This window comes from Rattus rattus, chromosome 11, assembly GCF_011064425.1.
Source record: "Rattus rattus isolate New Zealand chromosome 11, Rrattus_CSIRO_v1, whole genome shotgun sequence".
NCBI lineage: Eukaryota > Metazoa > Chordata > Mammalia > Rodentia > Muridae > Rattus > Rattus rattus.
Window position 1 is genome coordinate 96,975,394 of NC_046164.1, and position 26,892 is coordinate 97,002,285.

Genomic DNA, 26,892 nt, shown 5'->3' on the forward strand with positions numbered 1-26,892 from the left:
GCAGGCCGGGCGCGCGCGCGCGGGGGGGCGCGCTCATGCAGCGGTTTTCTTCTCCCACAATCCAGAGGCAGAGGAGCGGGAGGGCGGGGAGTCGGCGGAAGGATACCGGCGCGGAGGGAGCGGCGCGCTCGCCCGCCAGGCCGGCCGCGGGTGTGCTGCGGCACTGCGGTTCCGAGGCCGTTACCCCAGATCCTCCAGGGGGCGGCGGAGGAGGTTGGAGCGCGGCGGCGGCGGCGGCGGCGGCGGCGGCGGAGCGCCCGGGCGTCGCCGAGGCACACGGAGGCTGGCGGGGCTCTCGCAGCCAGACGGTCAGGGACACGCCTCGGAGCTCCCGGCCCCGGGCAGAGCCAGGGTGCTGAAGCGAGCGCGAGGCCGCGGAGGGATGCTGAGCGCCCGGCGAGGGGCGAGCCGCATCTGAGGCGGTGAGGCTGCGGGCGGACGCTCCCGGCGCCCGGCGCCCGTGCCCGCCGGCGGCCGGAACGCCTAGAGCCTCTCGCCCAGGTCCAGCCCGGCCCCCTCGGCCCCCACGCTGAGCTTGAGTCCTTGGCGGCCGCTCCGCTGACCGGTTCCCCCCGGGAGCGGGACAACCTTGACGGGCTTTTTGTCTCGTGCCCCGGCCGCTCTCCACGTCCTCCTCCTCCAGATGCCTTTTTTCTGCCCCTCCTCACCGGGTGCAGACTGCCAGCGCCCGCTGCGGCTCGGCGCGGGATTCGGGCTCGTTTTCCCGGGGGGGCTGAGGAGGGAGAGTTCTTTCCCCTCTTCGATGGGATTTTCCTCCCCTGCCGAAATGGACTTTCATTGATTCCGTCTTACTTCTGCGTTTACTGACCAATTCCCTGGGCGTATTTGTGGTACTTCCTCCCCCACCCCCTCCTGAATACATAATCTGTAAAATGGAGAACGAAATCTTTACTCCCCTTCTGGAGCAGTTCATGACCAGCCCTTTGGTCACTTGGGTAAGGAAGATGTCCTTTATGGTATATTTGGCCGTGTTATTTGTGGCTACAGAGATGGAGGTGGGCGTTCACGTCGTGATAATCCTTCTGTTCTAGGTTAAAACATTTGGACCACTGGCTGCAGGAAATGGGACTAACCTGGATGAGTACGTGGCTTTGGTGGATGGGGTATTCTTGAACCAGGTCATGCTCCAAATGTAAGTGTTTTCTTCTTTCTTGGCAACTTATTTTCTTTGAAAAATTACATACTTTGAACTTAGGCTTAACGACTTAAACCCTTAATTTGGTTCTTTGGCCAGAAAAAAAAATCAGGTGATTTAGTTGGAAGGAGTGGTATTCCTATGTGCCCATCCCATTTATCACAACCAAATAGTTATGCCTGTTAAAATCGGGAAACTTTATCTGTGACTTTGCCAATCCTGCCCGTTTTGTCATTTATTGTCTTGAGTGCTGAAATTCAAACCACATTGTGTCATCTTTGGTAATTTGCTAAAATGGAGACATAGAAATCTTGTCTATGATAGGAAAAAGAATTAACATAAGTTATGTATGTGTAAAGATGTTTCTTATTAACCTTTTTAAATATAAGAATAAATGGTTCTAAAATTGAAACTGGTGAACTAACATGTTTCAGAAGTGAAAATTTAAGTTAACATTGTGATTGCTCAGGAAGACTTCAATAGCAAACAATTTACATATCTAAGTTTGATTAGATGGGTTATTGTGTTTTTGGTGAATTATTAAATTCTTAATATTTGAGAAATTGGTTAAAGATATTTTGAGGTTTATAAATGACTTGAGAGCTGGGTTAGTTAAATTTTTCTTTTTGAGATAGAAATGGAATATTGAAAGCATATCAGTACCTAGATCAGAGAAATATAAATGATTCCATTTTATTGTTACGGTATTGTAGTGCAGATTCATTATGAATACTAAAGTGATTATCAATTTCTGAAGATTTAGACGTCTTTCTTAATAGAGTGTCATTACAAGAATCTTGTACTTTTTGATTTGAAGATACTCCTTTTATATATGTGAGAAATTCATGCAGTATCAATACTTGTTATTAGAGTATGTGTACTATTCTGTTAATTTTACATATACTATATTTTATTGGAAATTATTTTTCTTCTTAGACTTTCTATTTTAAGAGGTTTGTGCTGGTTAGGTTTTTATCAGCTTGACACAAGGATCTTCAGGGAAAAGGAACCCTCAGTTAGAAAATGCCTTTGCCCTGTTCACCTGCAGGCAAATCCGTGGGGGCCTTGTTTTTTGGTTGCATGATGTGGGGAGGCTCAACCCACTGCTGACAGTCCTGACCCTGGCAGGTGGTCTTTGGCTGTGTAAGAAAGGTAGCTGAGCAAGCCAGGGGGAGCAAGATAATAAATAGCATTTCTCTGGAGTCTTAGCTTTAGTTCCTGCCTCCTGGTCCTGCTGTGAAGGTTTTTCAGTGATGAACTGTTACCTGAACATAAGAGGAAATAAACCCTCTCTCTTCCACAAGTTGCTTCTGGTCATGTGTATATCACAGGAAAAGAAAGCAAGCTAGGACAAGGTTAGAAGTCAGAAACAGATGGGGTTGGGGATTTAGCTCAGTGGTAGAGCGCTTGCCTAGGAAGCGCAAGGCCCTGGGTTCGATCCCCAACTCCGAAAAAAAGAACCAAAAAAAAAAAAGAAGTCAGAAACAGAACTGTTCCAGTGCTAACCTCTGTGTCCTTAGAGGTTTGCATGCTGTTTTCATGTATGTGTGACTCTACAGGAAATAGTATTTTATACATTTTCCAAAGAAAACTTGTATACTTGAATATGTGAGTTAGCTAAATATGTATGTTTTTTTTTCTCCCATAGGAAGGAAAACAGAATGTAGACATTTTCATTATTTGTGCATTCTTAGTAGATGTTTATGGAATTACTTTTTGTTTGAAATATCTATTTCCTAAGCAAAATGATAGGATAATTTAACTAGTTCTTAGATAATACATATTCACGGTTTCCCCCTTATGTCTCTTTATTTGCTTAGTTTTAGGCAGGAACATTTGAATTTTATGTACCCAACTAGGAAAATACATTACTTTTTCACCTTAATGTTTTTTTTTTAAAGAATATTTTTGATTTTTTGAAACCTGGTACTTGAGTGAAGAGTTAAAAACATATTAGCCCTGCCTTTTTTTCTGAAAAGGCATAGAGGAGAAGTGGATTGGGGGTGGGGAAGTGAGGTAGGGGAAGGGACCAGGCAGAGAGGGGGGTAAGGAAATGTAGTTGGGATGTGATAAATGAGAGAATAGATATAATTTTTTTTTTTAAAAAACTACATTTTCTGTTTTCACTTTGGGGTCACACTTTGATTTAAAAAGATATAGGTATATTTTGAAAATAGTGATGATCCAAAAGAATAGTTGCTAGGTTCTCCTTAGCCTTTTGGGAGGGAGGACCAGCTGCTTTCCAAACCTCAAGTCTACTTCTGTGTTTTCAGTTCCATCTCTCAGTTTCTCTAAAAGATTTTTTAGTGTCCTAATTCTGTTCTAAATGACCTATATAAGGGAAAGGGAAAGGAAAAGAAGTATTCTTTGCTTACTTAAATGACTAATTTGTTAAAATCAGGTCAACACAAATGTAATTTGATGACTTATGTAGTGGTAAAGCAACAGAATCCTTATTATGGTACTGTTATTTTTACATTCAGAGTCTTATTATGTATCTCTGGCTGGCCTGGAACTTGCTGTACAACAGGTCAGGCTTGCCTAGAGTTCTTAGGGAGCCGCCTGCCTCTGCCTTTCACTTTCTGTAATTAAAGCGTGCCTCACCATGTCTCACCATAATCCATTATTTTTAAGAGCTTTATTTTGCCAATTTTGAAAGTTAGACATTGGGCTGTGTAGTTTTATTCAGTCAACTGTGTGACTTAGGTACTCTATTAAAACACCAGTTGAATTTCTGTGCCATGAAAAGATTGTTAACCTAAAGATGAACTTTAATTTTAGAAAGTTCCTAAATTTCACTTGGTGATAGAATTTGTGAGTACATTTTCATATGTAGTATGTGAGTGTGCATATACACACATAACTCCTTTTAGAAGTCCAGTGCGTGTATGTTAGCCTCCTTAATGTGGTTTTAAAGCTTGTTAATGTTTATTGTGGGCTTTGTTGTTGTTGTCGTTGCTGTGTTTGTGTCTTTGATTTTGAATAGTCTGTTGTGGTATTCGTTAATCTTTTATATTTAGTCCTACCCAGCATGCATGTCATATCGGGCATAGTTTACTTTATAGAAAGCTTGCCTATTACATCTTCCATGTTCAAATTTTTCAATTTTATTTCTTTAGATTTTTAAACATGGAATATAATTACAGTTGTCTTATTTCCCTTTTCTATTAATTTTATCATTTCATTACATTGATTTGGATTGACTTTTCTCAATGTGTGTTATGTTTCTCTGCTTTTGTATATTCTGATGGTTTTTATTTGGTGTCAAATATTTGAAATTCTAACTTCTTTTTTTTTTTTTTTTTTCTTTTTTTTTTTTTTTTTTTACAGAGCTGGGGACCCGAACCCAGGGCCTTGCGCTTGCTAGGCAAGCGCTTTACCACTGAGCTAAATCCCCAACCCCGAAATTCTAACTTCTTACTGGATAGTTTATTATTCCATAAAATACAGATATCTTGAGCTTTGTTCAGAGATGCATTTAAGTTACTCAGAAACAATTTTAACTTTTCAGAATTTGCATTTGTATTTTATATTATTTTTTGAGACAGGATCTCTTTATATAGCTCTGATTTTTCTAGAATTTACTTTGTAGACCAGAATGGTCTCACAGAGATCTGCCTGCCTCTGCCTCCTAAGTACTGGGATCAAAAGCATGTAATTACAACTGTGGCTGTAAAGATTTTAGGCAGTACCTTGTTATATGATTGAGTTACAACCCTTCCAAGTACTGTGATTGGTGGAAACAGTAACTGTTTTTGTGTTGTTATCTGAAGTAATTTGGTGCTTTCAAAGGTTTTGCATAGTTTCTTCCCACTTATGTACTGACAAGAAATCTCTATAGAGATGCCCTCTGTGTCCTTTTCTTGTTAGCTCTCTCCTCTATGGCACTCTTGCCTGCATAGTTGGCTGTATCACCTCCTAGCTTAGTTCTCTGTACTCAGCTACCTAAGTTTCTTCCTCCCTGTTCATGGACTGGGGACCTTCTAGGCAGTAAGATAAGGCTGTTGTTGGGTTCCGGTTTATTTCTCATTTATCAAAGATCATGGGTTTCATTACTTCATGTCTAGTGTCTTGAAAAATGTTTTATATGTTTTCTCTTTCTATGGCCCCCAGTTGTTTGAGGCAGGAGGTAAATTTGGTCCTTCTTGTCAGTCTATATGCTTTAATTATATTTTTTTCCCTGTTAGTCTTATCTTACTGCTTTCGTATGGAACATAGACTTTTTGTTTGGTTTTATTTTCAAGACAGGGTTTCTCTGTAGCTCTGGTTGTCCTGGAACTTGTTCTGTAGACCAAGCTGGCCTTAAACTCACAAAGACCCTCCTGTTTCAGCCTCCTAAGTGCTGAGATTAAAGGATGTACCACCACTGTCCAGTAGAACATAGACTTCTTTCCCTTTGTCTACAGTTTATTTATTTTTACACTCCAGATTTTATTCCCCTCTCAGTACATCCCCCCAACTGTTCTACATCCCATACCTCCTCCCTGCCCCCTGCCCTCAGACCCCCAGTTTCCACAAGGATGTCCCCACCTTCCCCTCCCCACCAGACCTCTAAACTTCCTGGGGCCTCCAGTCTCTTGAGAGTTAGGTGCATCTTCTCTGACTGAACCCAGACCTGGGAGTCCTCTGCTGTACATGGGTTGGAGGCCTCATCTCAGCTGGTGTGTGCTGCCTGGTTGGTGATCCAGTGTCTAAGAGATCTCAGGGGTCCAGGTTAATCAAGACTTCTGGTCCTGCTACATGGTTTCCCTCCTCCTCAGCTTCCTCCCACTTTTCCCTAATTCAACCAGAGGGTCAGCAGCTTCATTGTTTGGGTGCACACATCTGCATCTGACTCTTTCAGCTCCTGGTTGGGTCTTTTGGAGAGCAGTCAAGATAGGTCCCTTTTTGTGAACGCTCCATAGCCTCAGTATTACAGGAGATTTACTATGTTTTTTTTTTAATCTAAAGTATTTGTTAAGAATAAAAATATTCTATCAGTGATACTGGTGTTGCCAGTTTGAACCCAGACCCTGAAAATGAGAATGTGACTCCTTTGTGACATTTTCTATTAACCATGTCTTAGAATGTTGGATTCTGTTCATTGATGTAGAATTCATTGTATTCAGAAATAAATCCTGGATGTCATTGAGTTAAAGATTTGATTCCTTGAATTAGAAACTGTAAGAGTTTATGAAATTAAAGCATTCACCATCTTTAATTAACAGGAGGGAATCACTCTTCAGAGCTCTGTTATGATAAGCCAGATAGCTATTCTCTGTGCTGCAGGCATTTTCCTGCTTTAACTGAGTGAAACTGTTTTTCCTGAGTGCTGCTTATCAGATAGAAGACTTGATATCAATACGGAAGAAATAATCTTCCTGTGCTATCTCTTTTCCCTTGAGGGGAGCCGTAGTCTGAATGGCAAGTCTTGGGCTGTGGCTTTGTGTGGTTCTGTAGTCATCAGGGCTTTCACTTGGTTTCCAGTAACTTTTATGATAATGTCCAGCATGGTGAGAGATTGTGCTCATTGCCCCACTCAGTCTGCAGTGACTTTCTCTGTATAACACGCCCTAAACGTGAAGGCATTGTGGAAACTGGAGAAGAACAGAGCATTAGCTGCTGCACATACATCACGTTTCCTTGATGTTAGGTATAGGAAGCATTCTCTCAGGATAAACAAAAAGTAAGATCAATTCTTAATTTTTCTTCAGAAAGACTTTCTTATACGATTTATGAAACAGTTTGTTACCAACTGAGGAGTAAAGTTTCAAATTTAAAATCATTTGAGGTTTTATTATATTGAGACATGTAATTTAGTCGTTAAAAAACAATCTTCTTTTAGAGTTAGTATGATATAAAGTCAGAAGTTACAGTTTAAAGATTTAAAGTCTAGACCTGTCATTTTAATAAAATATTTAACCAGTTATTGTTGTTGGAAAATAATCTTTAATATTCTCATTTCCGATTTTACTTCTATGCTTTCATCATCCTATAATGATGTTTCAATAATTTATAAAAATAGGCTAATGAAGCTCATTAACTTTACCAAGTGGAAGGAGATCTGCCCCTAACGTTTATGAGACTAGGGCAGACATTCGTTTATAATAGGTATACATACCAAGAGACTGTAAGACAAGCTAACAAATGGTTCAATGTGTTTGTCTTTTACTGTGATACATATATTGTGTAGCTTTAAAGGGTTCACATTTAGAATTAGTAGTATTTGGAATTTATAAATTGACAGTTCATAGTAGAACATGATTGAACACAGACTCCTTTTATCATTCCTGGCTTTCCGTTTACTACAAAGAGGTTTTATGCAGAGGCATGCCAGGTGTGTCCAATCCAGGTTCTTACAGTCCCTTCTCCAAATTGCTTGCTCCTTTGCACTCATCTGTAGTGTAGTCCATCTGAAGGACAAGACCTGGGGGAGAGGTATTTGTGAGGTTGGCTTAAGTGTCATCTGCAAAAGAGGAGTTGGTTGCATTAGGTATATATCACTTTGTTATGTGGACTTCTTGCTTAGTGGATGTGTGTGGTCCAGTAAGGCCAAGAGTGGAATTCAGAGTGGACTCTTGTGCCAGAATCCAGATAAAATACTGGTTGAGATGGATGGGGGCGGGGCAAGGGTTCATTCAAAGGTAGTTTCAGTAGGTGGATAGTTTCTGAGTGCTGTCTCCTAGGTGATAGGATATGGAGCTTTCTCTACCAGTAAAGCCCTTTTCACTAAGGGGTAGAAGTCGGCCTTTGATACTGTGTTGGCCTAAGGAGGCAAATGATGTCTTACATGGGCTAGGGATGTGGTTAGGTAGTTGAGTATTTGCCTAACATGTAAAAGTCCTGAGTTTGATTCCCTATACAGGGGTGGGGAGTAAGGGGGCCTTCCTAAACTGAACTCTGTGTAAAAGGTAAAAATTTATTAGAGATGACCAGAGTAAACAGGAGGAGTCATGAACAGTGGAAGAGACGAGAAGGGAAGACATTTTAAACATGTGCAAAAAGTGAAAAGCATGAAGATATGAGTAAAAGTAGTTAAATCAATAGACTTGAGGAAAATGAAAAAATGTGCAAGACTATTGGTGAGAAATCACAAAGGAAGTAAAAATGAATACAAATGAGGCCTGTTTGAAGTTTGGAAATCACATATCCATATAAGAAGAGCCAGTAACCATGGTTGGTTAAGCAATAATCTTTAGCTGCCCAGAAACGGGAAAAAAATCTGTAAATTTATTTAGAAGTATGAGATAGAAGAAAATAGGTTATAGATATAAAGTGAATACATTCCTTTTTATGTTTTAGGTTTGGTAATCATACATCATTGGTTTCATCTTTTTATGCATAAAAGTCAAAATAATTGTACTTTGCTCCTATTTTCTTCCCCACTACATTCCATCTTCCTCATGCTTTCCCTCTTATTTTCGCTGCCAGTTCTCTAGTAGTAGTGTGTGAGCATTAACTGAGGAAGAAAGCAGAGCCATCAGAGGGAGAGTGATAGACTAGAGCAGGCCTCAGACTTTCCCATTTATGAACTCTTTCCACTTGAGAAGTTTTTCCATAAGTTTAGCTGTATAGCATATAAAACAGTATGCAAGTCAGGCATTTAGCAAGAATAAATCATTGCTTTATTTTAAAGCAATTCTCTGACAGTCATGTAACTATCAGTTATTAAAAACAAAAGCAAATTCACATACTAATGATAAAGATCTGTTTACTTTTATACAAAGAATTACAACTGTAAGTTGTAAAAGCACCTTTATTATGGAGATGATGAATATTTTGATAGGACCATTAGAAATTCTGATTTTTATCCCAAGTCAAAATTTATTGAATGTTTTTTTTTTTAAAATGAAACTCAAGTTAGCAATTTTTAAAATAAAACATTCTAACACAATACAAAACAAAATACACCAATTTGATACATGGTAGGAAAATGTTGATCGTATTTGTTGTCCATAATTAAAACATCATTAGTTCCATAAGAGCAGAAAACATTGTATACCCACTCAGAACACAGACATAACACATGGTAGTTTTGAATGTGGCCCCAGATGTAGGCAGTGTGTTCACTGGGATTGTGTGGTATGATGGCAAGCACAGTGTGCTGTGTGTTATGTTTAGAATCAAAGCTGAAGTGCAGTGCTGCCAGAGACATCCTAGTTTCATTACACATCTTAATTTGAATTGTTTTGAATGGTCTGTATTCAGAAACCTTTTACTGTTGGCCAGACTTTTTTTTTTCCCCCTATACTCAGTTATGTGGCTTTCATATGAGATTACAGTCCACATTTTTAAGAAGCTGGGCTTTAGGAAACATGTTGGCAGTTTCTTATAAAACTAAACTTTGTCTTACCATATGAACTAGCATTAAACCACGTGTAGGAATTTGTCCAAATGAGGTGGAAATTTGCATTTATACAAAAGAAAACACAAAAATATTTATAGGACCTTTGTTCAGTTTGCCCAAACTGAAAATAACTAGAATGTTTTTTGAGAGATAAATGGATAAACCATGTTGTATCCATACAGTGGAATGCTGCCAGTAATTTGCAAAACCCTGCATTCAGTTTTATAACTCCAGATGGGGCTGTAACTCACAGTTAAGTTGGGAGTAGCTGTTGCAGTAAGAATGAAGAAACAGGACGTTGAAAGTAAGTAAAAAATTGAAGTCGGGAGGAATTAGAGGATTTGAAATTTGAGTAGTGATTAAGGCCCAAATCAGGCAGTTGCTAACAGGTACATAAGTTGAGTGAAATAGAGATAACGAAAGTCTGTGTAGGCTTTTTGAGGGGGGGCGTTATTGGGTTCTTTTATCTACCACCCTTGTAAACCTTATTCCACCCTAATCTCTCCCAACCCCCCAACACTAGGTAGGAGAGAAAGACTAGAGAGGAAAGGAGGCGTGGACATTTTCAGACTACTTTCTGCTGATTAGGGCCATTGGGATCCTTGGTGCAAGTCCAATCTTCATCAGGATTTGTAACTTCTTCTCGTCTCTTTGCTCACGACCACTTGACAGACTTCAGCAGCAGTAACCAGTAGCAGCCTCCTTGGTGTGTACCTCCTGCCCTTTTCAGGGCACTAGCATTTATATATCTTCTGTAAAGTTCCCAGAATTCCAAATGTCACACACTTGCTGAAACTATCTGCAGCTGCTAAAACCATGTGCCTGCTAGAGCAAGAGGCAGATCATAATCACCTGCTGTGAATGCAACAGCCTTTCGTCCCACACCTGAGATTAAAACAAAAGCATAATCACAGAATGTAACTGGACTTTTAAAGAAACCAAAATTCTGACTGCAGAGAAGGAACTAAGCTTATTACTATTTATGAAACCATGATCTCTTGGTTACCACTAGAGGTAGAAATGAATATGATTAAAAATTAAAATGGAAAACAAAATAATAATTAACTAATTTAGCAGTGTAGCTAAACTAATTTTGTATAGAGAGAGCTGGTTATAGGTTTATAGACATCTTCATGTTGAAAACTAAAGACTTGCAGAGCATCTCACTGGTGCTTCAGGAAAAAATGTTAACGCGATCTTTTTTTTTTTTTTTTCAGTTTTAACATTTTATTGGGTAAATGATTATAAAGGTAATAACAATAGTGTCAAAACTACTACAATGTCTTTCCACAGCCATACCCACATAAACCTTTTCATATTTTTGTCTTTTTGTTCATTTTTAATATTTTAAAGCCATACACGTCATATAAAATGCCCACTTCCAATAGCTTCTTCAAACTAGTAAGTAATTCAGTGTGGAAGGAGGGAGGACCTGGTTACAACGAAGGGGTTTTAGATAATCCGTGATGTCTCACTGTAATCAAAACACCAGGTTACTAAGAAGGGAGGGTAGAGCTACTCCAGGTAGCTTTTTGCTTGTTAGAATTCTCACCATTGCATCACCAAAAACTCTTTATGCTGGTGACCAATTCAAAGGAATTTTGGGAAACATATAAAACACTAAAATAACTTAGAAACTAGATCCAAATATCTCAAAAGTAATCAACTTTGATATACAAAAGCAGCCAGAGGTGCTTACAAAAGTATTTTTTGTTTGTTTGTTTTATTTTGTTATTTTCTCAGTGCTTCTAAGTACTAGCGCAGTTACTGGGTCTGGAGCAAAATAAAAGGTTCATTTTCTTCTGAAACAGTAATAAAAAAACAAGGAAAACATATCTTTGTAAATAAAGGATCAATGCTGGTCATAAGAATAATGTAATCAGAAACCCTTAAATCGAGAGGCACACAATGGGTTTCCACTTGTAAAAAATAAAAGGAAAGTCACCAGTTTATTTAAACGGAGGAGGTGCTCACACTCCTCAAATAAACTTAATTCAGTTTAACGTCACTAGCAAAAAATCACTTAGAAACTGTACAAAAATAAAAAAGTTAACACATTTAATCCTGCAAGGTTTTTGTAAGGACTGAAAGGCAGGCTTTTGGAGCAGCACTTGGGCATGGCTGGGGGCTTTAACGAGATCTTTTAATGTGGCTTAATTTCCTCTAAATGGCTAGAGAAGAAGTTAAAACTCTCTATGCTGTTGACAGCATAACCATTTTTCCACAATGGACACTGAAGGAACAGGGAAGATGCTTTAGATTTAGGTGCTGGGTTTATTAAGACATGGGTTATTTTCAGAGAATGAGGGATAAGAAGTTGTGCAGAAATATATATTTACAAGTCTGAATTAAAAAAGAAGAATTGAACTATAGGAAAATGCCAGAGTATAGATAGTGGGAATAAATTAGTGAGCCCTGATGTTTACAAGTTAGGTTTGGCTTGTGGAGTGTGTATTTTCATAGAAACAAATACATGGAAGAATTTAGATTTGAATCGATCCTTGAAGGATAACTGGATTTGGATAATTATAGAAAGAGAAGGGTATTTTACACACACACACACACACACACATGGTTGCATAGGCAGAATAAACTAGTCAGGGCTCTCTAGAGTCACAGAACTTGTGAGTAGTCTCTATACAGTAAAAGGAATTGGTTGATGACTTACAGTCTGTAGTCCAACTTCCCAACAATGGTCAGCAGCAGCTGTGAATGGAAGTCCAAGGATCTAGCAGTGGCTCAGTCCCACAAGGCAGTCAGGCAGGCAAGAAGAGTCTTCCTTCTTCCAGTGTCCTTATGTAGGTCTCCAGCAGAAGGTGTGTCCCAGATTAAAGGTGTGCACCACCACGCCTAGATGTGGGACTTGCTTTGTCCCAGATGACCTTGAACTCAGAGACCTCTTTGGCTTAGTCTCCTGGGATTCATAGTCACTATGCCTCAAGATCTCCATGCCAAGATCCAGGTCAGAAACTTGTGTTTCCCAGCCTCAAGATCAGGATCATAGGTGAGCCTTCCAATTCTGGATTGTAGCTCATTCCAGTGAACTACAGTTCAATCAGGAATAGCCACTACAACTAGATTATGGCAAATTTGAAAATTTTGGTAGTCATTTGAGAACCATTTGCAGTTTCTTAATAGGAGATTAAAGTATTATTTTGGAAAATCATTTCAGCCTTAATTTACAAAAATAGATTGTGTGTAATTTAGTATATACATTTGATATTTAGTATATAACGTTATTTAATCTAATTTAATAAATCACTTGTTAAGTATTGAGGGTACATCAGTAAAATATTTTTTGTGTACAAGTAATTTTAAGCTAAAGTGGCAGGACAGAAATATGCATACATGTTGCTAAAGCACTGATGGCTAAGCACCAAAGTGAGTACTAACAGGACAGATGGACGGAGAGGAGACATGACAGGCTTGGAGTCTGGATAGAAAAGCATGGCACCATTAAAACTATCAGATTTCTGTTTTCCATAGTTATTAGCCATTGAATAGATAAAGACATAATTCTCGTTTGTACCAGCTAGATTTTAAACTATTCATGTCACAAATTTGCCAACTTTTTCTTTATATTTTTCTTAATAATACAATTTATGTATGCAGTGGTAAGGTAATATGTTTACCTACCTGAATATTCTTTAATTGGAGCTAATGCAATGTGTTGTAAGTTGGTCATTTACAAACAGCTGATTTGAGGCTCTGTTTTACTGGTAAATTGTTTTAACCTCTTACTAGATATATTTGACCTGTATTGCAAGTCTGTTTGCAACTAAAACATTCTTTTTCTTCTTGTAAGCAGAACTGGTTGATTTGTGATTATGTTGGTTTGGAAATAGCTGTGAATGATTAGAAAGGTACTTGTTTATGCTCCACATGCATAATGCTTAGTAGCTAATTTTTTAAAAGGCTTTTCCAAAGATAATTATTTTTTAAAAACAGTATGCTTACAAAGGGGGCCTTATAAAATATTTTATGATAATTCTAAAATAATCTTTCTTTACATTCGAATTATTAAAGGCAGAGTGTTTAGAATACTTTATAAGCTACATCGTTTTCTTTTAAAAAAATTCTAGAGTATTTTTAAGAATATTTTACTGAGCTCTTTATACACACACACAATGTATATGTTTAAATGACTTAAACTATACAAAGGAACAGGGATATTTATGTCTGTTTAAGGTACATTCTTTACAGATTAATTTATTTGTGTCTTGTGACTCAAAATTCCTAAAGTCAATAATCATAAGGCATAGTATAGTTTCATTAAATATGTACTTCAGCTATATAACTATCAGACAAAATTTCTAGTATTTTCCTCTAGATAAGATTAATGTTCCTCTATTGGATAAGATGTAATAAAGCAAAAAGACTTTTGGTTGCTTTTCAGTCTTATAAAAAAGTGTTTTTACCTGGTTAAAGACCTATAGTGAAAACCAGTGCTCCTCTGGTATACCCTTCTTGTATCTCAGTTCAGTTCTCTAGCAAAAAAGTTGTAGCTTTTTTTGTAAACAATATTTTTTCTGTTACTAAACACACACACACACACACACACACACACACACACACACACACACCCGGGGGTGGGGGGGAAGGGGGGCACGCACTCATGTATCATTTCTAGACTTATTTTTCTATAGTACTAGATAATACATCTGTATTTTTGTTCACCCTGTTCTTCTAATGTGGTTATTGCAAGGCAATAATCATTATCTACATTATATTACTACACAATGTTTTGTACACACCTGAGTATTCTTTTTCCTGAAGTTACTGAAATTAATATTTTTGTGTGATTCTCTGTAAATTCATTCTTTAATAGTAAAATATTTTTCATGGGTATAGAATTCTTGTAGGTTGTTTTACCCAAGAGCAGTGCTTATCACATAAAGGTCACATCCTTGATGGAAAGGTCTGATGAGACCATGGCCCTAACATATGGCAGCATAACATTAAATTAGGCATCCATCACACAGAAACCTGAGCCTTATAATTCAAAGTTCATTGCCCTTTCTACTCATGCCCAGAGGGCTTAGTGGCTATTCTGTCTTTCAAATCCAGAAAGTTTGATTTTAGAACTGTGAGGTAATATCCACTTATTCTAACCAGGAAGGAGCCTCTCATCTATTTTCACAATATAAAAAGCATTCAGCTAGATACAGAATAGATTGGAAACTAAAACTGGTGGGGTTCAGAATGCCTAAGTTCATGTTTATTCAAACAGTTCTTCTTTCTATTAGACTCTTAACAAGTTTTCTAGATCTTAAAAATTTCCTCAGATCTCATGCGTGTGATTAAAAGATTTGTAGGTACAAAGCAGTTTTAATAAAACAAAATAATTTTTCCCATTTCTTGAAGATCCCTATTGAATATAAGGGTTAATTTTAAGTATTAAGCACTTTCCCATCATCCTCCCCCCTTCTTTTTCTAGCTTATGTTCTTTTCATTTTCCCTCTAGTTTCTAAAGTAACTTTTATCTCATATCATTAATATATAAAAGTATTGAGGATGGTGAGACTCAGAACACTCAGGAGGCTTTGGTGGGAGGATTAGGAGTCTGAAGCTAGCTTGGGCTACGTAATAAGATCTTATGTCAAAAAAACCCAAAAAACAAAAAACAAAAAACAATTCCCCTTTTGTATATCTAGAATTATCTTGATTGTTAAAGCAGTTCTTCTCAGAAACTTAATTTAAAAAAGCCAAAAACCTTAAAACCTAAAAGTTGTGTTTAATGTAAAGTTCTTAAAAAGTTTTGGTCAAACCAAAACTGAAGGTCTGAATAGGTGCAAATTCTTAGAAGAGCAAAAACAATGTTGAGATTCCATGTATAAAGTATCAGGCATAAAATTTAAAAAGTTTCAAAAAGATCTGTAAATGCTTGTCATGTTCAGAATTATACTATAATGTATATGGGATTATATACTAAGTATGTACAATTTTAACATTTGTACATTCTCAGTGGTGTTATTGAAACTTTATTGTTAAATTTAAGAACAATATTTTATGTTATGTTATATTTATGTTAAATTCATAATAAAGCATCACTGTAGTGAACTGACAGGAAAAAGCAAGTATCATCTTTAGCTTGACTGCTTATTGTGAAACAGATCGGAAGATCTCAGATCCTACAGTAGACACTGATTTTTTTTTTTTTTGAGCTGGGGATCAAACCCAGGGCCTTGCGCTTCCTAGGCAAGCGCTCTACCACTGAGCTAAATCCCAAGCCCGACACTGATTTATTAATCACTTGGGTTTTATAGATAACACTGATGGCCCCTTCATATTGGCCTTTCGTTTTCTTAATTGATCTTGTAAAAGACAAAACAGAGAATAAAGCAAATGAACTTAGTAGATGTAAGCAGATTATAAATATGGAATTTAGTTTTCTGATTTGTATTATGTCTAGGTATCAATAAGAGAGTTTTAGTTCTTAACAATGCCAGAGTATAAATATAAACAAATAAGAAATATATAAAGTACTTCAAATATTTATATGAAAGATAGGAAGTGGCTAGAGAGCTACGGTATTTACTGAATGCTTATGATTTCCATAAAATTGTGTGTGTGTGTGTGTGTTTACCATAGGTATAGGTATAGCTAACATTTTGTTACCAGGTTTGTTTCCTAATTATAAATACACTTTTATACACTTTGTCTTTTCTTTTTTAACTCACTGATTGAAAATATGTTAAGAGTTGAACACACAGAACAAGATTCCCCTCCAGATTTCTGTGATTTTTATCAGTGACTTCCTGATCACGTTTCTGTTTGTATTTGTTTGCTGTGATATGTAGTCTGACTTTTGAGACAAAGCACCATTATTTTTTATAAACAACTAGTTCTTACTGGTATTTTCACTTCAGAGACTTGACTGCTCTTCTGTTTAAATTCTCATTGCCTTGGGCTGTTTGAGTATTCATTGTTTCCCTGCAGTAAGCATGAATCAGCCTCAGTTAAGGTTGAGCCTGTCTTTGCAATATTCAGTATTTCCTTTGCAGATGCCACAACTGTGGTTTAGGGATCTTGTTATGCAGTGGAATAACTGTCTTTAACAATTCATGTGAGACAAAAACTTGAGTGGGAATGACTGTTTCAGGCAGCCAAGTGGGTTATAGAACGACAAATTAATAGTTGGTATTAAGAAAGCAACTATTGAAAAAAAAAAGATTAAAAAAAAAACCCTGTGTGGGTTGGGAGTTGGGTTGGGGGCATGGGTGGTGCACACCTTTAATCCTGGCACTTGGGAGTCAGAGGCAGGGAGATCTCTGAGTTAAAGGCCATCCTGGTCTACAGAGCTAGTTCCAACAGACAAACCCTGCCTCAAAAAACCAACTAAACAAACAAAAATCAACCATGTGTATAGTCAGTGATTATTGATTTTTTATTTAGCCCACAATATTTGTGTCTGGAATTTTGCTATTTCCTAAAAATAAATGTTAATAAGATACTTTGCTTCTGTCAAAAAGCTTTCCTGTTAAATGAAAGGCCAAGAGTCAGAAAAACATAGGATAAAACTATGTTTCAAATCAGAGTAATTATTATACTGTCTTAGACTTGAGAGAATATATAGTCTTGAGATTTTGAGGATGTGTTTAAGAAATATAACAGTATAATTCTCCATAGTAACATGTAGGAATTGGAGAAGGCCCTGACAAAGAAAAGTCCTGGTTAAATGTGTGTTATTGATAAAAGCTGGCCATGTCAAGGACCCTCTAGAGCCTCAGACCCATGGAGGAATGGCAAAGCCTCTGGTCTAAGTGTGGATGTTGATAGTGTGTGCAGAAAATGTCTTCCCTTGTTTTTCTCTCTTTGTATGTCTGTGCCCTCCTACAGAGACTGCTCTTACCAAGATTAGCTAAATTCTGCCACCTTGTCTATCTGGATGTAATAACTCTACCTTCTTATTCTGCTGTATGCAATAACCCCACCTCTCTAATAAGTCCCATCTGAGATGAAGTGCTGAGGTTTCTCCAGTTGAGAACCCAGAGAATCAGGTTCTGTCTGTCTGTCTCTTTTACTCATTCGTTTGTTGTCCCTCTAACCAGTCAGATCTATCCTGGCAGCTGTGCTGGACGTGGCAGTAACATACTTAAAGGAGACGGGTCAGACTAGATTTCAAAAATAGACCTACATGTGGGTGTTGGATATGTCACTAATTAATAAATATCATTAAGGTAATTTGGCTTTCTTTTTTTTTAAAGATGTATTTGTTTATTTAATGTATATGAGTACACTATAGCTGTCTTAGACATACAAGATCCATTACAGATGGTTGTGAGCCACCATGTGGTTGCTGGGAATTGAACTCAGGACCTCTGGAAGAGCAGTCAGTGCTCTTAACCGCTGAGCCATCATCTCTCCAGCCTGTGATTTGACTTGAAGTATAGAAAAGCTACAAATTTTCTTTAGGAACCTTTAGGCTGACTTGACTAGTAGACAGTGATTAAGAGTCAATTTAGTTGGATTGCTAAAGAAATTACACAAAATTTAATCGTATAATAGTGATAGTCTACTACCAAGTATATCAGTTACGTTTCTTTATTCTGAGACCACACTCAAGGATGAAAAGATTTCTCTTAATTTATGGGTTCAGAGAGTTCTGTTAATGTTTGGTCCCATGTTCTTAGGTAAATCATTATGGCAGTGGGGGTGTGAGGTCTGAATCAACCCCTGTCCAGGACCCCTTGAGTGAGACTCATGGAGGCAGCAATCGAAGCAACTGCAAGAGGAACTTCATTCCAACAATGTTAGCGTTGACTCCCTTTCTGGGGAGGCAACCCTGAGAGACTCGGGAGTTATATACCTTTCAATTGGGGCAAAATGCAAATAATTGGTAACTTAAACAACCGGTAACTAGGCAGGGATAGGTGGGGCGAAGTGACCGGCAAACTGACTCATAGTCAGTGGATTGGCCTGGACTCTCCCGGGGGGGTGGAGTGGGGTGCAGTGGACCGTTCTGGACTCTCTGGGGCTTGGGGATATGTTTGGGAGTCACAGGGAGCCTTGTTTCACACTAACTACTCCCTGGAAGGGAGGGATCTTTGTGCTTGGAGGTTTGCAGTGGACCTTTCCCACTGGCCTTGGACTGACCCCAACTCGACTCTTTCAGGGGCATAGTAGATGATGCTTTTTATCTGATGGAGGTTCAGGAAGTAGAAAGATAAGCCAGGCAGTGGCTGGGGATAATATATATGCTAGGAACCAAATTTGGGTTCTTTCCAAGAGCATCAAGTACTCTTAACCACTGAACACTTCAGGCACTCAGTAATTGCTTTTTAAAATTAGGAATTTTTGAAATATTTTTTCTCATTTCAGCAACCTTACTTTGATTTCCAGTACTGAGTTGTTATGAACTTGTAGAGAAGTCATTGTGGGTCTCTTTTTTAAATTTTTGAGCATCTGTATCAACATTTTAGTAGTAAAAAAGGGAATGGTAAGTATAGAAAAGAGAGTATAAAGAAAGGATGGGAAGTAAAATATATGAATTGTAGATATGAGAAGTAGTAAAGACTGTTGTGTAGAGTAGTTGAAGAGACAGTTGCAGTAATAATGCCTTTTCATACAAGATACAAGTTAAAACCTGACCAACAAAGTACAAGAGTGCATGTTAAAAAGTGAAAATGGAGCTGAGCAGAGGTGGCAACACATCTTTAATCCCATCACTTGGGAGGCAGGAGAAAGGCTGATATCTGTGAGTCTAAGGCCAGCTTACTCTACAGAATGAGTTCCTGGACAGCTGGGGTTGTTACATAGAGAAACTCTCAACAACAACAAAATAAAAATGACGTGTGTTTTATAAGAGTAATAAAGAGTCTTCATTCCTTCCTAGTTGGGTGATAGGGTTGTTTTCCCCATGGACTTCTCTTTTTCATCAAATCTCTACATATGTAAGTGGGGTATGGAGAGGCTGCTGTTTGCAGTAATGCAAGCAAGTTAAGTAAGCACGTCTTTACATAAGAATGGGATTTTTGTGACCAAATTTTACTTTTGCCAGAATCTCCCTGAGATCCCTGCCTGAAAATTATAACCTTGTCTCTGGTGTTCTGAGAAGCATTTTTTACAAGCAGGTTTTATTTTATTTCATTACTGAGGCTCTGAAAGAGTATTGAATACTTGCTCACCTATGTTTGTTTGTTATTGAGAGGTTACTTCCCTTGTTGCTGCTGTACCAGATTCCACACTGTACCCTGAACTGCCCATAGCTTATTCAGGCAGTGGTAGTGGTGGTTGGGGAACAGGACATTGTTGCTTTCTCTGATGAGTATTTCCTAGACAATTCGAGAAGCTCTGCTTGAGGTTCTACTGCCACATTTCTGCCTCCACAGCTGCCACTGCTGCAGCAGTCTCTTTATATGCAACCTTATATCTCATGTCTGACTGTTTCTGTAGCCTGAAGTGGCTGCCATGGTGCCTGGAAGACCTTTTCTCTGGCATCCACTGCTGACTGTGGTCTGGCACTAGCAGCTTGGGGTAATGAGGTGCCAGTTGGCTGCTGCTTTGCAAAGAAAGTCACATCTATGCTTATTATTTGCTTTGGCTTGTTTTCTGTCTTTTAAAAATATTTATTTGTATGTCTGAGTATTTCGCCTGCATGTGTCTGTGCACCATGTATGTTCATTGCACACAGAGACCAGAAGAGGGCATCAAATGAGTTGGAACTAGACTTAAGGGCAGTTGTGAGTCAGCCGTATGCGTGTTGGGGATTGAAGTGGACTTGTATGGGAGGGCTGCACCTGCCATCTTCCCAGCCCCATCATTTGGTTTTCAGATAAGATCTGAATGGGGTGAGATGGAATCTAAGTAATTTAATTTGCATTTGCCTGGTGACTAAGGATATTGAATATTTTTAAAGTATTGCCCATTAATACTTCTTTTTTTGCTGTTTTTGAAATTTAAGAATAGTTTTTGTGCATATATATGTATATGTTTGATGCTAGTGTATATGTGTGTGTGCCTGGGAGTGTCCATAAAGTCCAAAAAAAGGCTTGGGATACCCTGGAGCAATCATAGTTTCCCCTTCTTCATCTCCTTCACAATTCTCCCCCAACTACCTAATCGTCCAACTCCATGTCTTCTTACTCTTTTTAGAAAACAAACAAGCAAATAAAATGAACAAGCAAAAAAAAAAAAAAAAAAAAACCCCAATAAACCAGAATAAAACAAAGACAAAGGAAAACACAAAAACAAAAAAAAAACCAAAAGACCAATAAAGTAAAAAAAAAAATTTCCTAAAGCATGAAGAGACAACAAAACGAAACAGAATATCCACAAAACTACCATTGAGTTCAATTTATTTGGGCCATCTTCTGTTGAGCATGAGACCTATCCTTTTTTTGTTCTATTCTTATAGTGGAGACTTTCTATATTTACATTTCAAATGTTATCCCCTTTCCCAGTTTCTCCTCTGGAAGCCCCCCATCCCATTTCCCCACTCCCTGCCCCCCCAGTCCCTGCCTTGGCATTCTACTACACTGGGGCATCCAGCCTTCACATGACCAAGGGCTTCTCCTCCCATTGATGCCTAACAAGGCCCATCCTCTGCTACATATGCATCTGAAGATATGGGCCTCTCCATGTGTACTCTTTGGTTGGTGGTTTAGTTCCTGGAAATTCTGGGATGTCTGGTTGGTTGATATTGTTGTTCTTCCTATGGGGTTGCAAACCCCTTCAGTTACTTCAGTCCTTTAACTAACTGCAACATTGGGGACCCTGTTTTCAGTCCAATGGTTGTCTGCAAACATCACCTCTGTATTTGTCAGGCTCTGGCAGAGCCTCTCAGGAGACAGCTATATCAGGCTCCTGTGTCAGCATGTACCTCTTGCATAGTGACTGGGTTTGGTGGTGGCATGTGGGATGGATCCCCATGTGTGGCAGTCTCTGGATGGCCTTTCATTCAGTCTCTGCTCCATACTTTGTCTATTTCCTCCTGTGGGTATTTTGTTCCTCCTTCTAAGAAGTACTGAAGCATCGAGACTTTTTCCATTCTTCTTAAGTTTCATGTGGTCTGGTATCTGTCTAGAAAAGTTTTCATTTCATTCAGATTTTCCAGTTTTTTTCAATATAGGCTTTTCTAGTAGGATCTGATGATATTTTTGAAATTTCTCAGATTTTGTTATGTCTCCCTTTTCATTTCTGATTTTGTTAATTTGAATACTGTCTCTGTGCCCTCTGGTTAGTCTCCCACTATTATTGTATGAGGTGCAATATGTGCTTTGGGCTTTAGTAGGGTTTCTTTTATGAATGTAGGTGCCCTTGCATTTGGAGCAGAGATATTCAGGATTGGGAGTTCATCTTGGTGGATTTTTCCTTTGTTGAATATGAAGTGTCCTTCCTTACCTTTTTTGATAACTTTTGGTTGAAAGTCGACTTTATTGGATATTAAATTGTCTACTCTAGCTTGTTTCTTGGGACCATTTGCTTGAAAATTTGTTTTCCAACCTTTTACTGTGAGGTAGTATCTTTCTTTATCACTGAGGTGTGTTTCCTGTATGGAGCAAAATGCTGGGTCCTCTTTATGTATCCAGTCTATTTCTCCATCTATGTTAATTGAGATTTTTGGTGTATATAATAGCCTGGGCTGGCATTTGTGTTCTCTTAGGGTCTCTATGTCATCTGCCCATGACCTTCTGGCTTTCATAGTCTCTGGTGAGAAGTCTGGTGTAATTTTGATAGGTCTTCCTTTATATGTTACTTGACCTTTTCTCCTTACTGCTTCTAATATTCTTTCTTTGTTTTGTGCATTTGGTGTTTTGACTATTATGTGATGGGAGGAATATTTGGGGTTCTGTAGGTTCCTTGTATGTTTATGAGCATCTCTTTCTTTAGGTTAGGGAAGTTTTCTTCTATAATTTTGTTGAAGATATTTACTGGCCCTTTAAGTTGGGAGTCTTCATTCTCTTCTATACGTATTACCCTTAGCTTTGATCTTCTCAATGTGTCCTGGATTTCCTGGATGCTTTGGGTTAGGACCTTTTTGCATCTTACATTTTGACAGCTGTGTCAATGTTTTCTATGGTATCTTCTGCCCCTGAGATTCTCGCTTCTATTTCTTGTATTCTGTTGGTGATGCTTGTGTTTATGCTGATCTCTTTCCTAAGTTTTCTATCTCCAGGGTTGTCTCCCTTTGTGTTTCTATTTCCGTTTTTAAATCCTGGATTCTTTCATTCGATTCCTTCACCTTTTAGGTTGTGTTTTCCTCTAATTCTTTAAGGGATTTTTGTTTTCTCTTTAACGTCTTCTACCTGTTTACCTTTTGTTCTCCTGTATTTCTTTAAGGGAGTTATTTATGCCCTTCTTCAAATCCTCTAACATCATTATGAGTTGTGATTTTTAAATCAAAATCTTGGTTTTCCAGTGTGTTGGGGTTTCCAGGGCTTGCTCTGGTGGGGGAACTGGGCTCTGATGATTCCAAGTGGCCTTGGTTTTTGTTGCTAGGTTCTTGCCCTTGCCTCTGGCCATCTGCTTATCTGTGGTATAGGTGGTCTTGCAGTATCTGACAATGGATTTACCCTCCTGTAAGCCTTTGTTTCAGCATTCCTGGAGACAGACTTTTTCCCAGTCGGATCTGTGTTTAAGCACTCCTGGAGACAGGCTTTCTCCCAGCCGGATCTGGGCTATAGAGAGCTGTGTCACAGGGTCAGCTCCGGGTGCAGGCGTAAACCAGAAGGATCCTGTCCCAGACTCTAGGCAGGTTCCTCTTGGGCCAGGAATGTGAGCAGAAGTGGTGCTCTCACCTGTGCTCTCAGGATTGTCACCACTTCTGAGAATCCAGCACTCTACCCACTGGATCTGGGTGCAGAGAGCTGTGGCACAGGTTCAGTTCCAGTTCCAGGCCGGGCCTTATCTTTTAACTGGGTTGTTTGTTTCTTTGATGTTTAGTTCTTCTTGAGTCTTTTTGTTTGTTCTAGAATGTATGATTTTGATATTAATTCTCAATCAGAAATTTAAGTGGCAAATATTTTCTCTAATTTTATAATCTGCCTCTTCATCCAGTTGACAGTTTTCTTTACTCAGAAACATTTTAAATTTTGTGTATTACTGTTTCACTTACATGTATCTCTGTGCACATATGTGCACCAGACCTGTAGAGGCCAGAAGAAGGTGTTGTTTCTCCTGGGACTTGTGTAAAGGGCAGTTGTGGGTGCTGGGACCCACAGTTGGGTTTTCTGCAAGAACAGCAAGTGCTCTTACCTCCAGGCCCAGGAAACTTCTTGATCTCACATAGTCCCTTTTGTCAGTTTTCCCGCCTTATTTCCTGAGCCTTACTTGTGTCTTATTTATGAAGTTCTTACTGTGCCTATATCTTGTAGTATATTCTCTACTTTTTCTTGTAGCACTTGCAGAGTTTCAGCTTTCTTTTTGAGGTCCTTGATCCATTTGGAGGTGTTTATTTTGTACAGTGTGAGAGGATCCTCTTTCAGTGTTACATGTAGATGTCCAGTTTAACTAATACCATTTTCTTTTTGTAAAGGCTTGTCTTTTATTTTAAGTGCTTGTTGGCTTCTGTGTAAAAACAGTACTCAGCTGGTTGGAGTTACGTGGGTTTATATCTGGTTCTCTGTTGTATTCCCTCAATCTGTTTCTGTTGTGTGCCAGAACCAGATGCACATTACTATGGTTCTGTAGTATGTTACTATTTGAGTAATATTCTTAATGTTTAGAGTTGCTTTGCCTATGCAAGGGTCTGCTTACATACAAACTTAGAGATTTTTTTTCTATTTCTGTCAAGAATTGGTTTGCAGTGTTGTTTGTGTTTACATTAAATCTGTATATTACTTTTGTTAGAATAGCCATTTTTATATAACTTTGTCTATCCTTGAGTCTGGATCCTTGAATCTTCTAATGCATTGGTTCTCAACTTTCCTAATGCTTCAATCCTTTAATATAGTTCTTCATGTTGTGGTGATCCCCTACAACCATAATATTATCTTTGTTACTACTTCATAACTAATTTTTCTACTGTTTTGAATAATAATGTAAATAGTTGTGCTTTCCAACTGCCTTAGGTAACTCCTGCAGATAGGTCATTTGACCATCCACCTCCCCACAAGGGATCAAGACCCACAGGTTGAGAACCATAATGTATTTTATCTATTTTTTTTAGTGCTCTAAAGTTTTTATTGTACAAGTCTTTTACTTTCATGGTTAAGTTTATTCCAAGGGTTTCTGGGCGTTTGTTTGTTTGTTTGTTTGTTATTCCTTTTTTATACTTGATCTTAGCCAAAAGGCTGATAAGAGATTGTATTGTTTTGTTTATGCTACTGTGAATGGGATTTCTTTCACAGAATGTTTGTCATTGGTGTATAGGAAGGCTACTGTTTTTTGTATGTTTGTATGTTATATGATGTCACTTTGCTGAATGTGCTTAACACCTAGTTTTCTTTGAGGTCCTTGATGTATAGAATCATAAAATATACAAATAAAGTTATTTTGACTTCTGTTTGTATCTCTTATATATTCTTGTAATAAATTACTGCTCTCAATAAGACTCGAAAAGTAGTGGAAGAGTGGACATCCTAGTCTTGTTCATAATCTTAATGGAATACTTTTGAGTTTTTCTTCATTTAGCATGATATATCTTGTCCATGGACTCGTATGTACCATTATTATGTCATGATGGGTTCTGTGTTTCTAGTCTCCCTAGGACTTGTATTCTGAAAGTGTTGGATTTTGTCAAAGGAAGTGACTCTTTTGCATCTACTGAGATGATCATGTGATTTTTGTTCTTGAGTCCATTTATGTGGTGGATCACATTTATTTACAGTTGTCGATCCATCCTTGCATCTGTGGAATGAAGTGACATAATCTTTTTGAGTATATTTTGAGACAAGCTTTTACTCTGTGGAATTCATGGAGATCCACCTGCCTCTGCCTCCTGAGCACTAGGATTAAAGGCACATACCAACAGACCTAACTTGATATGTTCTTGAATTCTGTTTATAAGAAGAAATTTTGACCTGTATTTGTCCAGGAGATTGCTTATAATTTTGATTGTATCTTTATCTGGTTTTGCAATCAGTCTAATGCTGGCTGAATTTGTGTAAAAGTATTTTTAGTTCTCCTGATGTAAATTACCTCAGTCTCCTAGGCGTAGGCCTGGAAACTTCTATATTTTCAGCCTCTGAGACTTGCTGCTGAATAAACTCACCCCTTCCTATTTTTTTCTGGACTGTGATTGATTCAACTCAGCTGTTCAGGCTCAAGTTCCTCTCCAAATCTTGGATTAAAGGTGTGTGCTAAGGACACGTGTGTATTCCAGCCAGAGGTGTGAGCTGAGGACACGTCTGTACTCCAGCCAGAGGGATTAAAGGTGTGTGCTAAGGCTGAGCCACACCACAGCTTTTCAGTGAGTAACACAATCCCTGGATTCACAATGTGATCAAATATCCTGCAACAAAATTGCAAGCTTTTCTTTTCTATTTTTATATACTAAGGTAGGAAGCACTAGTTTTTAGTTCTTCTTTAAAGGTATGGTTCTGTGATGACTGCATCTTGATCTGGAGTTTTATCAGTAGTTTTTTTTTTTTTTTTTTTTTTTTTTATTGCTGCATCAATCACATTGTTTGTGATAGAGCTGTTTAATTTTTAATCTCTTGATTTAACTTAGTAGGTTGTGGCGATGAATGAGTTAAACCTCTTTGGCTCTCTGTGGGTCATGAACATCCTTTAAAATCTATATTTTTCTCTCTGCTACCCCAGACCCAATCGGGGAAGTGGCCCCTGATTCTTACATGCCAGTGGACCTTTAAGTTTCATCTTTCTGCTTCCCTGTTATGGTGATTCTATTCTCCTCTCTCAGTCCCTTGCCCACACAATCTAAAAGTCCTGCCCTGTCTCCCTGCCCAGTCACTGTTTGTATGACAATTCTTTATTATCAGTCGAAGCCAGCTGGAGGCAGGGACCCTCAGGTCTGGAAGTTCGGCTTTTGGAAATCAGAAACAGTTCCTAACAGTAGGTCTTATACATTTAGAAAGTCATCTATTTCTTTTATGTTTTCTAACTTGATGTTTTAAAAGTTTATCCATGGTATCATTGGTGTCATCTGTAGTGTTTCTTTGTCTCTAATCTTATTAATTTGGGTCTTTTCTCTTCTTGGTTATTTGTCTAAAGGTTATCAATCTCATTTTTTTTTTCAATGAACCAACTTTCCATTGTTTTCTTTTTAAAAATCTTTTTTTATTATTTGTATTACATATTGATTTCTATCCTAATTTTGTTTTATTCTGTCTACTAGTTTTGAGTTTAGTTTTTCCTTATTTCTTTCAAAGCCTTGAAAATATGTCTTTACATTATTTATTTGGGATTTTTCTGATTTTTGTGATCTAGACCATTGGAGCTTTGACTTTTCTCTTTGGACTGCCTTTTCTGTGGTCTTGCCCAGTGTTGATTTCTAGCTTTATAGTCT

At 38.2% G+C, this 26,892-nt stretch overlaps 1 protein-coding gene across 2 annotated transcripts in view; it reads left to right on the forward strand.

Annotated features, from left to right (window-relative positions):
• Positions 1-251: 251 nt before the first annotated feature.
• Positions 252-26,892, forward strand: part of Ccdc88a (coiled-coil domain containing 88A) — a 160,564-nt gene continuing 133,923 nt past the window's right edge. For both annotated transcript variants that reach the window (XM_032916264.1, XM_032916263.1), the window contains exons 1-2: positions 252-956; positions 1,053-1,153. In XM_032916264.1, the coding sequence (XP_032772155.1) occupies positions 894-956; positions 1,053-1,153 (164 nt within the window). In that variant the 5' untranslated portion in view covers positions 252-893. The remainder of the gene's footprint in view (positions 957-1,052; positions 1,154-26,892) is intronic.